This window comes from Mauremys reevesii, linkage group 6 (assembly GCF_016161935.1).
Source record: "Mauremys reevesii isolate NIE-2019 linkage group 6, ASM1616193v1, whole genome shotgun sequence".
NCBI lineage: Eukaryota > Metazoa > Chordata > Testudines > Geoemydidae > Mauremys > Mauremys reevesii.
In genome coordinates, this window is record NC_052628.1 from 86,917,802 (window position 1) to 86,931,800 (window position 13,999).

The 13,999-nt window shown below is 44.8% G+C and overlaps 1 protein-coding gene and 1 long non-coding RNA gene across 8 annotated transcripts in view; one reads left to right on the forward strand and one right to left on the reverse strand.

The window, feature by feature from the left end:
* Positions 1-13,999, forward strand: part of FRMD3 (FERM domain containing 3) — a 236,295-nt gene that overhangs the window by 199,991 nt on the left and 22,305 nt on the right. For all 6 annotated transcript variants that reach the window (XM_039545743.1, XM_039545741.1, XM_039545740.1 and 3 more), the window contains one exon: positions 871-992. In XM_039545743.1, coding sequence (XP_039401677.1) covers positions 871-992 — 122 coding nt within the window. The remainder of the gene's footprint in view (positions 1-870; positions 993-13,999) is intronic.
* The window catches only part of LOC120408615, a 51,270-nt gene that overhangs the window by 2,607 nt on the left and 34,664 nt on the right, over positions 1-13,999 (reverse strand). The gene's annotated exons all lie outside the window — the stretch shown is intronic.

Sequence of the window (13,999 nt, forward strand, 5' to 3'; positions counted from 1 at the left end):
TCCATAAAGGTACATCTAGCAGCAATTATGGTCTTTCACCATAAGACCAGACACACTACTATCTTTGCCCATCCCATCACAAAGTGGTTCCTCAAGGGCCTCCAGAACGTATACCTGGACATCAATCACCCACTCAACCCTGGGACCTGCACTTGGTTCTTACATGCTTGATGCAGCAACCATTTGAGCTGTTACCAACATGCTCCCTCCTACATCTATCCACGAGAACTGCGTTTTTCGTTACGATTACATCCACCAGATGTGTAGGAGAACTTGGATTACTCATGGCTGACCCATTGTACCAAAGAGCTGCTGCTAATAATAATAATAATAATAATAATAAACTAATAAAAACAGATTGAGGACCTGAAAGCATGTTTTAGAGGCAGTGTCTAAAGTGAAAGCTGTTCTTCATGCAGTGATAAGAGTGACAGAACCACTCATGGTTTATTCTTGACCCAGTCCCAGAGACAGTGGAGCATGGTTCTTCAGCAAAATGATTAGCATTCTCTCTCTAATGGGCCGTATTCTCCTCACTGTTGTGCAGCGTGGAGTGGAGCAGTAAAGTTGAAATGCAGTATAAAATGAGAAGATGTGAGGCTAAATGAAGCAGGAAGCCGCCCTACTGCAGAGACACTACTGGCCCCTCTGCAGCACTTCAGATGCAGAGCCACCATTCAGCCAAGGGTGTGACTAATAGATAGGGGAGGAGTCAAAGGATATTCACTGTAAGTGGCATGTTCCCCTTGGGGGGAGGGGAAGGCCCATTATAACTTACGCAAAATTATTTTGAGACAAGGGCAAAGGCAGTTGTATTTATTTGTAATGATTTCTTGGGAACAAACTGATGCTGTTTATCTTTGCTTTTAGAACCAGCATTCCTCCGAGTCGTAGCTCTCATTCCTTGAATAAACAACTCATAATCAATATGGAACCACTGCAGCCCCTCCTCCCTTCGCCAAGTGAGGAAGAAGAGGTTCCTTTAGAGGAAGGTGAGTCAATTATCTGACTGGTTCATACTCAAAATCATTACTGTTATAAACTGTTGTTAAAACATTCCTGTACACAGGGAAAGATTAATTAAAAGGTGCAATATCAACTTAGTAAGTGTGGAAATAGCGGTACAGTTACCACTAGGAATTACACCATTAACTCCTCTGTGCATCGTATTGAAAAATTATTACTAATTCTGAGCACTGTCTGGTGTGAAAGCTCCATGCAGTAGAATGACTTAAGAATAATTGTCTTGGTGAGGAATTAATGGGGATAACAGTTTTGAGATCCTCAGGAGAAAGGCACTCAAAAAACAAACACAGAAAGCCTCACAACATACCTGCAAAATAGGTAAGAAGTATGGGGATCATTCTACTAAATAATGACATGCAGCGAACTCTGTTATGGAATGCGGCAGCTGTTTGAAATTGCACAGCAAAATTACATAGAATTTAAGGACATAGTGAAGAAGATGACCAGCCCAAATTCTCTCCTAATGCAACTCCATTGACTCATGTCAACATTATTCTGAGGACTCTTTGAACGTTTGAGTATATTCTTTATATAAAGAGGATGTCTACATGTTTGCTTATTCACTGCTTTTTGCCCACATTCTGCACCTAACTCTCAGATTATGTGTTCATTAAAGATCCCATAGCATGGTTTTTAAAAGTAGGGGTATGAATCTCAACATCTTGGCTTAATTTCAACATAAATAATTACGTTCTTTCTACCTAAAAATTCCCCCTGTAGATTCCATAGAAATATGGAAAGCCAATGGTATTCCACCAGAGAATTTGATTTCATTGGGCTGGAGATCAAATAATTTGTGGTTTCACCTTGCTGCAGCAGGAAGTACTAGAAATCTCACAAGTGTGTCTGTTTTCATAAGAGTTATACATTCCTTTTACAGACCCAAAAAGTGAAATCCTGGCTCTATTGATGTCAAAGGGAATTTTGCCTTTTACTTCAGTGAGGTCAGGATTTCATCCAAAGTGGTTGGATGATGTTTGGCTAAGCATTTGAATGTTTGGGTACTTAGCTAAACATCTGGTCATTCACCCATTACTGTATATAACTATGTAATTAGTGTTAATTTACAATAAATGACTTGTTAGCTACAGCTTTGAAAGGTTTGTATTCACGGTGACTTCATTATCTGGTTACCAGATAACCACCAAATACTGTGTTACTAGAAGACAGTGACCACAATTACAGAATAATTACACCTTGTTACTTGTAAAAAAACAGCGCATTCCCCCCCCCCCAAATCAGCTAATGTCCTTTCTATAGGGTTTCCTAGCTGCAGAAGTATATATGGCTGGAGCAGCTGAATTTACTATTGGCTAAGATGAAAAGTGTGCAGTAGTGAAATCCAGTTTTGAAAACTGTCAAGGGTGGTGCTCACTGGATAATGTTGATAGACTTCAAATTAATAACGTACAGTTCAGTAGCCACCTTGACTTTCAATTAGATATTGATATAGTTACTTTAGATGTAAAGTTGTAAGACCTAATGCGAATGTTTGTCTATGGATTGTCTCCTAGGAGGTACCATAAGCATAATTAAATTACTATGACTGCTAGTAATAATACTTAGCACTTGTAAAGTATTTTCCTCCATAGATCTTAGTGTCTTTGTTATAGGGTTTGGGGTGCAATCCAGCCCAGTGAGGGGCTCTGTCACCACTTCCCCTGCAACCTGGATGCCTCTCAATGCTTTGCTGGTGTGGCTCCCAGCCTGGGATGTTCACAACTAGCCTGCAAGCATACAGGTCACACTCTGAAATGTCTGTGTGCTTAGACAGCCCTGGTTCAGTGGCTGTGACCTCAGCAGCCTTACACCACCAGCCGTGGTTACATCCAGCAAGGTGATCCCACCACACTCCCAGTCCTCAGTTTTCCCCAAACCATATGCTCTGTGATGTCCAGCTCCCGTGGACCACTCAGAGAAATAATGTTAGTTTGTTCCTCTAAAGACACACAAGTACATCACATCTTATTAACTGGGGTAAATACACTCTTCCTTTTATACCCACACTGAATTAGTTTATAGTTAAAATAAAACAAATGTATTAATAATAGGACATAGGTTAAGTGATGCCAAGTAAAAGGAATAAAGTTAGCAAGCAAATACAAGTGAAAACATACATCTAAAAGTCTAAACCTTAATCTAGGAAATTATGGACTGTTCAAGATGGTGTCTTTCATCAATCTTCCTTCCTCCTAGCCATGGCTTACTTTCCCTCAGTCAGGACCTTCCACATAAGTACAAGGTGCAGTCTTACCTTGTCTTCCTAGGTGAAAGAGCTTTGCCTAAGCAGGTTTCTCAACTATATTCAGTTTCCAGACACTTTAGACCCTCTCCCCACCTCCCCAGATTGAAGGACCCATCTTTCACAGCTTGTGCGAACTCCACTCCCTTGTTCCTGTCTGGTGATGGAGGCAAAAGATGGCTTCCATCTTTTCTTAGATCTTCCAAAATTCAATGACTTCTTTTCAAGAGTCAGGATGGCCTCATGCTTTTCTTCCCTTCCTGTGAACTTCCCAGTCCTTTGCTGATTTCTGTGTAAATGGGGCTTCTCTTGTTTTGATTCCACCATGTTTAATTTACATAGGAGACAGGTAAATAGCTGCCTTCTCTCCTGTCTGGCAGGGAACCTGTTTCTCCCTGTTTGGCCACATACTTTAATAAATAATATCATTAAGTATCCATATATCCTTATATAGTATTAATACAGGCATTTCACAATGATATTAATTAAGTGTGCTATCAGCTTTCAGAAAAGACCTCACTCAATACACTTTTTTATAATACAGTAATATTGTATATAATCATTTGATTTAATATTGTATATATTCAGGTCATTCAATTCACTTGAGGTTCAGCCCTCCCATCTTTATAAACCTGTAAACCTTTTAAATTGATTCTTCTGAGAGTTACCCCTCAAAGCAAAGTTCATTTAAGCTGTGAGGAAGGCAACCTCATGAGGCGAGATTAATAAGATTGGGATTTTTCAACTTGGAAAAGAGATGACTAAGGGGGAATATGATAGAGGTCTATAACAGGAGTTCTCAACTTCATTGCACCATGACTCCTTTCTGACAACAAAGTTACTACATGACCCCAGGAGGAGGTGGAGACCAAGTCCCACTGCCTCAGGTGGAGGGAGAGGGGGCTGCAACCTGAGCCCCACCACCCCAGGTGGGGGTGGAGTTTGGGCTTCAGCCCTGGGTCCCAGCAAGTCTAATGCTGGCCCTGGTGACCCCATTAAAATGGGGCTGTGACCCACTTTGGGGTCCTGACCCACAGTTTGAGAACTGCTGGTCTATAAAATCATGACTGGTGTGAAGAAAGTAAATAAGGAAGTGTTATTTACTCCTCATAACACAAGAACTAGAGGTCAGTAAATGAAATTAATAGGCAGTAGGTTTAAAAGAAACAAAAGGAAGTATTTCTTCACATAATGCACTGTTAACCTGTGGAACTCTTTGCCAGAGGATGTTGTGAAGGCCAAGACTATAACAGGGTTCAAAAAGAACTAGATAAATTCATGGAGGACAGGTCCATCAATGGGTATTAGCCAGGATGGGCAGGGATGGTGTCCCTAGCCTCTGTTTGCCAGAAGCTGGGAATGGGCGACAGGGGATGGATCACTTGATTACCTATTCTGTTCATTCCCCCTAGAGTACCTGGCATTAGCCACTGTTGGACAAGATACTGGGCTAGATGGACTTTTGGTCTGATCCAGTACACCGGAGACCATAAGAACGGCTGGAGAAGGAAGCTCCATGCTCTTTCTTCCTCCACTTGTTAGCTTAATAACTTAGTTTACTTAATATGTAAAACTGGACTTTCATTGTCTTTGTCTGAAGACTGGGGTGGTCAGAGAATCAAATACACATTCCTTTGTCTAAGGCAGACCTATTTACCAATTCTTCCTGCATTTAAGCACACTTCCTACTTTAAGCACACTTTAGTCATAATTCTAGCATATATTCATAACTCTTAATACCCACGGTGTGCTTACATCATACAAGAATATTGATTATCAATGAATTATTAGTTTTCAAATGATACCTCACAAGGCATGTTTTGTACAAAGATTATTACAATAGTGTGAAGGCTGTGACTACAGAGGTGCTTGTGTCAGTCTTACGAACAGGGTAAACATTAATAGTTGCTTTATAGAGAGTCCCAGAGCAGTTAAATGACTTGTCTGCATTCACATGGTTAACTGGTAGCAGAGCCAGCAGTAGAAACCAGGCTTCTTGACTCCCAGACCAGTGTTAGCACTGCCAATATTTCACCTGTTAGCCTAGCACCTCTTGCTTGTCCCTGAATTTCAATTAACTTTATATGTGGTAGCTGAATGAATTGCCCAGTATGCAGTGGCTTGGTGGTTTCTTGTTATCATTTTAATGAGCTCCTTGAAAATATCACTTTGCTTCCTAAAATTGCCTGAGAGATTAATTCACAAGTTGGCCAAGTCTATGCAAACTATTAAACTAAATTACTTAACAGAAACTGCCGGGCAATGAGGTAGATTTCATGCCAATTATTTGAAAGTTGCTAGGTAACAAAGATATCAAAGTGAACTCCTGCACAGGAAACCTTCTGTATGGAATTTTGAACAACTTCAAACCTGTCTGTTTGTGCTTAGGAGAATTGTTTCAGAAGGGAAAACAAACAGAATGTAGGGACTAAAATAAATCCCAATCATTCTAACATATCTAATGTCATTCCTAAAAATCTAAGCACATTGTGTGGACTTGCCTGTAAAATGAAATTCTCTTCCATAAATACACAAGTTGTTCAGTAATGCTGTGTGGTATTGCTAATTTTCCCCGAGGCAAAAGCATGAATAGTACAGAAGGAAGGGTGTTCTGACTGGACAAGAGGTCATGGCAGTCCATTGCAGTGCAGGCAAAGCCAATAGACTTTGGTGATGATATCAAAAATTACTGTTCTGTCAGAGGAGTTTTAAAAGTGAATAATAAAAAAGCATTTCTGTTTAGAACAGCCAGACAGATCCGAATTTTCAAAGTTTGGTGCCTGGTTCGTCATGTGGGCACTTAAATTTGCAAATAATCACCCAAATATCAGGTTGAGATGACTTGTTGCCAGTTTGAACACCCAGATGCAGAACTGGTTGCTCTATCTTAAGCCCCAAAGTTTCAAAATTATATTCTTCGAGTGCTTGCTCATGTCGATTCCATTCTAGGTGTGCATGCCCACATGCGCGGCCATCATAGATTTTTGCCTTAGCGGTATCCGTAGGGTTGGCTGTGGCACCCTCTTGAGTGCTGCGCTCATGCGTTGGTATATTAGGCAGCCAGCTCTACGCCCTCTCAATTCCTCCTTACTGCCCATGATGGTTAGTCAGAGCACCTTTCCCTTTCCTTGCAAGGGTTAGCAGTTCTTCTACTTCAGTCTTCGAGCCTTAAGGCCTTTTAAATAGTTTGTTTACAGTAGTTAATTAGTAAGTACGGTAGTTGTTAAGTGGTGTAGTTAGAGAGAGAATCCCAGCGGGGGACTTTGCTGGAGATGGTGCATACCCTGCTCTCCAGGTTTTAAGCCCTGCTCTGACTGTAACAGTCCTATGCTTGTTAGTGACCCACATAGCAGCCTCAAGTGCTTGGGGAATCACATTGAAGGACAAGTGTCACATCTGTAAGAACTTCTGTCGCAGAACTCAGAAAGAGAATCAAATACACGTTTCTTTGTCTAAGGCAGACCTTTTGTCCCAGAACTCAGAATGAGTCATCCATTTGAGGGACCTCCTCATGGAGGCTGCTCTCTGCCCGGCATCCAAGCCTTCCCAGCCGGAGACTGCCCCTAGCATCTCAGCCTTGGTGCACAGCGCACCCCTGGCACTGGCCTCCACTCGGCACTGCTCCCCGTCACCGGTGCCTAAGAAGAAGTTGAAGAAGAGTGACTCCCTGGCACTGAGCAAGAAGGGCAAAGGACCCAGTTCGGGCTGACACCCCACACCGGAGCCACATGGGGATGCCCCTCCCATGGGGTCCCCAAGTCCCCTGAGAGAATCCGCCATCGACTCCAGGAGAGGTAGGGGACCCTGACTGGTGGCAGGGCTGATGCCTTCCCAGGCTCTCCTGGCGCCCAGAGAGCAGAGGCCTCTACCAGTGCCACTAGCACTGCGTGTGTCACAGGACACAGCAAAGGCTCCTGTTGAGGGAAAGTCGTCCAGAAAGACCCCCCAGAGGGCGGGTGAAGGATGCCAATCTTCAGAGATAAGACAACACTCTCCGTCTCCATGCCCCATGTCTCTGTCTTCTGCGGGATGTCCTAGATCGCTGGCACCGTGCTCATGGTCTTCACCCTCTTGACACAGGTCACCTAGAGGAAGGCACTGATCACCATATCACCAGCACCGATCATCCTCCCACCGGCTGTTTCCTCAGCACAGATCCCTGTCTCCCAGACAGCGGGAGTGGTCTCTGTTGCGGTACCTATCCCCTGACACCAATCCTCCTACTTGAGGCACTGGTCTCCTGTGGCAATGGTTAGCCATCAGACGCAAACTTCAACCCTGTGGTCATTGGAAGGTGATTCCTCCAGTACGGAAAAAGAATTCAGCCGTTCACTGCAACACCACCTGTGTGATTAGGCACCCGAGGCTGTGTTGACCTCTGCAATGTTGTTGTGGCAGCAAGGCCAGTGACCGGTGCAATGGCCCTACTCGAGCACATGGGGCATGCCTGTGATGCCAGTGCCTCAGTCAGTCCATTCCTCAGCTGCCATCTCAGGGCAGCAACTAGTGGCACCGAGCTCAGTGCTCAAGGCACACTCGTAGGCTGGGGTAGAGGAGTGAATGCCCACCCTGAAACCCTCTTACCCTGCATGGGATGACGTCCTGGGGCCTACCCTGGTGACCCTGTCATCATCCCCAGATGAGGCAGTGGCGGGGCCCTCTTGTGCCAGCCCGCCGGACAATTTTAAAGAACAGCAGGCCCTGTGTTATACAGTGTTCTATAAGGACAAGATCCAGCTGTGGACATATACTTAACGGTCTTCTTTCCAAAGCCTCATAAATGGGAAGATGAGCGCAAATTGAACAACCTAGACACCAGGAGGGCACTTGCCTTCTACATAGACAGGACTAAGCCGTTTCGCAAGTCAGTGTGGCAGTTCGTTGTGGTGGCGGACAGCATGAAAGGTCACTCAGTGTCTGCTTAGAGGATTTCATCCTGGATCATGGCCTGCATCCGTTACTGCTATGACCTGGTGAAGGTGCTGTGACAACCTGGCACCTCAATATTCACCACTGTCATGTAATTAGAATATGTTTTGGACAAAGTATACCTTGTGAGGTATCATTCTAAAAGTCTTGATCTGCTAGACATTTAATAGCTTGTTGGATTGTATGTGTTATCATCGTATGTGAAGTTATGAAATTTGGGTATGTATGTGTTACTGAAACATGTGAGGTTGAAAACACGCACAAGCAGCCTTTCAGGTACAACAGTAAAAAGGCCAAACAACGTTAATGGCTTATTGAGGAAATGCACACAAGCACAAGGATTACCCCAGGAACTGTGTACAATAGAAACCTCTCAGATAGCACTACACAATGGGAACTGTTTGACACAGGTCACAGCAAAAGAGCTTTCCAGCAAGTGGGAAGACGATATAAAAGGGGGAAATGACAACGTTACCTCACTCTCCCTACAACAACACACCTGGAAACACCTGAGGAATAAGGACTGAACTGTGGGAAGCAATGGTCCCAGGCTATAGGGATTTCTAGGCTGTGTATGAAATCCTGGAAAACCCAAGCTGCAGAGGCAAGGCAGGTTGTGCCTTAATCTGCCAGCCTGGGCAGATTTTATCACTCAGGGTGAAATTTTTCTAATTCATATCCTACCTATCTAGTGTGTTAAGCTCAGTTTGTGGTTTTGTTTATTTACTAGGTAATCTGCTTTGATCTGTTTGCTCTCACTTATAATCACTTAAAACCTATTCTTTTGTAGTTGATAAACTTATTTTATGTTTTAATCTAAACTAGTGAGTTTTGACGGGAGTGCTTGGGGAAAATCTCTGCTTGGTTACCAAAAGTGTGCATTGTTCTCTTCACGTTGAGGGAGAGGCGGACCAGGTATTAAACCCGTATACTGACCAGATTTGACAAGGGCAGGACAGTACTGCTCTGGAGCCCCAGGTTGGGAAGCTGGTGGTGAGAGAGCCTGTGTATAACTACAGCTTGGTGTGTCCCTACATATATGAATGCTGGTGAAAGTGCAGGCTGGAAGGCTTTGAAGCTTTCCACAGCAGTACAGTTTGACAGGGAGCCCAGGCTGGTGGGTCAGGGGCTCAGCGGTACCCCAGTTCCAGGTGGTATCCCAGGGGGAACTCATCACAAGTGCCTCCACCAGCAACCGTGACTGCCCATTTGACTAGGGTCAGGCTTTGTTGGCAGCCTACCTGGCCCAGGTGCCGATTCAGGATATCTGCAGGGCCACTACCTGGTTGTCTATCCACACGTTTACGTCTCATTACCCAGGAAGCCCAAGACAATGCAGGCTTCAGTAGAGCAGTGTTGCAAGCCACAAGCCCAGCTCTGGGGATACTGCTTGTGAGTCACCTAGAATGAAAATGACATGAGCAAGCACTCAAAGAAGAAAAAACAGTTACCTACCTTTCGTAACTATTGTTCTTTGAGATGTGTTGGTCATGTCCATTCTATTACCTGCCCTCTTGCCCCTCTGTTGGAGTTGCTGGCAAGAAGGAACTGAGAGGGCGTAGGGCCAGCTGCGCCTAATATACTGATGCGTGGGTGCAGCACTTAAGAGGGTGCCACAGCTGACCCTACAGATACCGCTAAGGCAAAAATTTCCAGCGGCGCACACCTAGAATCGAATGGACATGAGCAACACATCTCGAAGAACAGGGCCGGCTCCAGACCCCAGCGCGCCAAGCGTGCACTTGGGGCAGCATTTTGCCGGGAGGGTGGCAGGCGGCTCCGGTGGAGCATCTGCAGGCATGCCTGCGGGAGGTCCACCAGAGCCGCGGGACCAGCGGACCCTCCGCAGGCACGTCTGCAAGAGGTCCCCCGGAGCCGCGGGACCGGCGACCACCAGAGCGCGCCCCGCGGCGCGCCGCCCTGCTTGGGGTGGTGGAATTCCTAGAGCCACCCCTGTCGAAGAACAACAGTTATGAAAGGTAGGTAACCATTTTTTCTTGTGGATGGTTTACCAGACCAGTGCTGGAAGAGTTACAAGTATAAGGATAATATTGTTCATACTTAGTCACACTGACTAGAATGACTTCAGGGAACATGACAAAACTCTGCCTATGAGTAACAGAATTGAGATGGAAATGTATCTCTAATACTTTGTTTAAGTTTTTATGTTGGCAAGGACCTCCTTGCCCCTTCCTGTGCCAGGTGTCCTAGCTCTTGCACTCCCATGTGTCTTGAGCATTCAGAAGATCATTCTCAATCAGTGCATTGCAACAAGAAGTGAGAGAGAGCCACTGGACAGAGCGCAGATTCATGTAGACACAGACACCGTCCAAGTGGTTAACAGCTATAATTAAAAGCAATGGTTCTGGAAAGAGGGAGAGTGGGAAACACTCTTTTCTGAAGCTCTACATCTTTGTCTTCATACCATTAAAATATTTTAACAAAACTACTAGGTCACATTCACAGTTTAGGGAGGACAGGTTTAAAATCTGGCCTAGTCTGCCTTGAGAGGCACGTTGTCAACACCTCTCCCATCCAGCCTGTCCCAATGCGTTCTGGGCGGGCCACAATCACATTTAAACATTATACCTTAATTATGTCCCTCCCTAGCCCCCCGAAAGTTTTTAAAATGACAGTACTCCTGGATTTTTCAGGCTAGTAACAGGTGCCTGTTCTTTATATTGCTGAGCAACCTGAATCATCTTGTCAGACTTTTCAGAGAGAGCGGGGCGGGAAATACAAAACCCTGGAGAAACAAGTAGATTTGTTTAAGAAATGTGCTGGGAGATGGCAGTAATTATCAGGACAGTTTCCCTGGTGATATGATAGAAATGAAGGTTAATGTCTTTCTATTTATAGTTAATGGAAAATACTTTTCTTTAAAGATACTGTCCTCTCAGGATTCTCACTGTTGAGTCTCCTACTCCCAATGCATGACAGGGCAGAACTCCCTTAACTGAGTTTTTATTCTCTGAAGCCATGGAAGTTAAACACGAGACAATTAAACCTTTCACATCCTCCCAGTCACACTCCAACTTCTGCTGTCTCATTTCCTAGAACCTTCTAGCAGGTTCTTTCTCAACCATGGTCAGGGAAAGAGCTCTCTGCAGGAGTCAGGCGCTTCCACTGACAGCATCTCAGGTATCTTTGCTTGAATAAATTTTCAGTTTTTGCTGGTCTGTCTGTTTTTCTGTACTATTGGCTTGGTGGTCATAGAAGTAGAATTCTTTTCAGAATCCATGACCTCCTACTGCCTCTGGGCTGATCTGGTATGCTTCATTGATATCCTCAGAGCACCTTTTTTAATACTTTAGCATCATAGCCTTAACACTGCAAGCCTTTTGTCCCAAGTTATGTAGCACTTTTGTGCATTTCTTAGGCTATGGCTACCCTAAGGACCTCACAGTGGCACAGTTGTACTGCTACAGCTGTGCTGCGGTAATGTCTCCTGTGTAATGCTCTCCTGACGGCATAATTAAACCACCCCCAACAAGCGGCATTAGCCGTTGGCAGGAAAGCCTCTCTTGCTGACATAGCACTGTCCACACCAGCACTTCTGCCAGTGAAACTTATGTCCTCAGGGATGTGTGGTTTTTTCACACCCCTGACTGACAGAAGTTTTACCAACAAAAGTGGTACCATAGACAAAGCCTTAGTGATCAGCGTTCTCAAGACTCCAGTGTGTTAGGAACTTTGCACACACAAAAAAGTGCCAGCTTTGGAGGTTTTTTCTGAAGAAAAGTAATTAGTACTTGTCATGTTCCAGGCTTTCCAGATTGATCAATCCCCTGATCCATATTGACTCTGCCTAAAGCGCTTTTAGATTTGTATGGTTCTCAACGTGGATCCAGAGTCTTGCTTTGCTGTATGTTTCATTTCTAGAATGTTGTTCTCCCTGGCTATGACCCAGAAGGAGGTAATTTCAAAAAGCATTAATGTAGGTACAAGATGTCCCTCGCAGATGAGCATGACCTCTCTATGGAGGTGAGCATTAGAGGTGTGAGTGTCAGATATGCTTGGAGATGTCATCCAGAGCCATCAGACTCTGAGAGGAGTGCCTAAGGACATTTCTAGAGACTCCTGTCCATACAATAAGCTGATTTGGAATACTTCAAAGAATTCATCCTTGAAGCAGGTCCCTGAGTTGAGTCCCTGTATCGTGCCCCTGGGAAAGGTTTTCAGTGTGGGGCAAATGGGCACATGTGGATCTCTTTAGGTGCCTGTGACGGGGTTTACAGACCCAAACTGAGACTAAGGGAATTGTGGAGCACTATTAGACCAAGAAGGCCCTGTCCCTCAGCAGCAGCAGAGCGTGCTCCAAATGGAGGACCTGCTTAAAAGGGGACTCTGAGACTGCTGCAGGAAGGCAGCCAGGCTTTAGCTTCTGGAACAGAGGGATCTACCAGGGAAGGATCTGGACTGTGGGCAAGACCCAACTGGGAGGCCAATGGCCTGGGTCCTCTTTCTACCCCTGTTCTTCCTGAGAAGGAAGAGCAACTGGACCCTGAGCTGGAAGGCCTAACTGACTGTCTGAATTACTGAAACTGAGAGGGAAAACAAGTGCTAGGACCATGCCACAAACTGAAAAGAGAACAGGGGAGGTAGGCAGTGGCCCAGCGGAGGCTAGTCTTTTGTACCAGCAAGCGGGGACTGAGACTTTCTTAAGCTTTTCCCCATTGGGGCCTGGGTTGGGACTGGTGCAAAGGGAGGCCCCAGGTTCCCCTACTTGACTCTATGCCCCAAGAAACTGGAGGAACCCAGGAAGCACCAGGGGACAGTGGACTCTAACTCGGCCACCAGCCCCTCAGATTGCCTGGCAGGGCCGTCCCAACATTGAGACTGTTGAACCATGTCCTGCTCTCTAGCCCTGCTGAACCCAAGTGAACCCCAGCACAGTACCCCCACAAAACCTGCTAGGTTGCTCTCTGTGTTCCTGTGTCTGTAATAAAGCCTAATTCTTTGTGTTTATTTAGCTGTTATTTTGCCTGTCAGGAACTAGCAAAAGTAGACCAGTGTCTCTGGATCCCTTAGTCACCAGGTTAAAGCAGGGCTTGACACATTTGAACCTCCCCATTAAAAAGCCCCCTGAGTCATGGGATATGAATGTGGTTCTGACAAACTGATGAAAGTGCCATTTAAGCCACTTGATACATGTGAGCTCACATTTCTTACATGGAAAGTTATTCTGCTGGTAGCAGTGACTTTAGCTCGCTGAGTGAGCAACCTTGAGTCTTTTTAGTGACTTTCTACCTTATGCCAAGTTTTACAAAGAAAATGATGGTGCTCTAGTCTCACCCTAAATTCATTCTAAAGTTGGTGATAGATCTCCACTTCAGTCTGCCACTTCTGAACATTTTCTTACTCTCATGCCCATCCCCTTGAGGTCCTTTTCCACAGGCTCGACATCCAAAGATCCTTCATACTTTATTTGGAGTAGACTAAGACTTTAGGAAGTCCACCCAACTTTTTGTTTTAATCAACACTTATTCAGTAGGCACTGTTTATAAAATCCACGTCTGAATGACTGAGGGACTATTTTAAGACATTGCATTAATTACTGCTCTGACCTAGGGAGGACTGTGGATCGTATGTCAAACAGTCTAAAGCAGAGAGGCTTTAATTGTTAGCATCAGTTAATTGTTAACTTTAAGTCTTTTTCAATTGAAAATTTATGCATGAATCTCCCTGCACACTTTTACTATGCCTTAGTGTTGAGATTTGGCTCCAGGAAAGAGCCCTTCTGATTCTTGGCAATACAGAACTAATTCCCAAAGTCAGCTTCCCCAAGCTCTTCCTCCACAT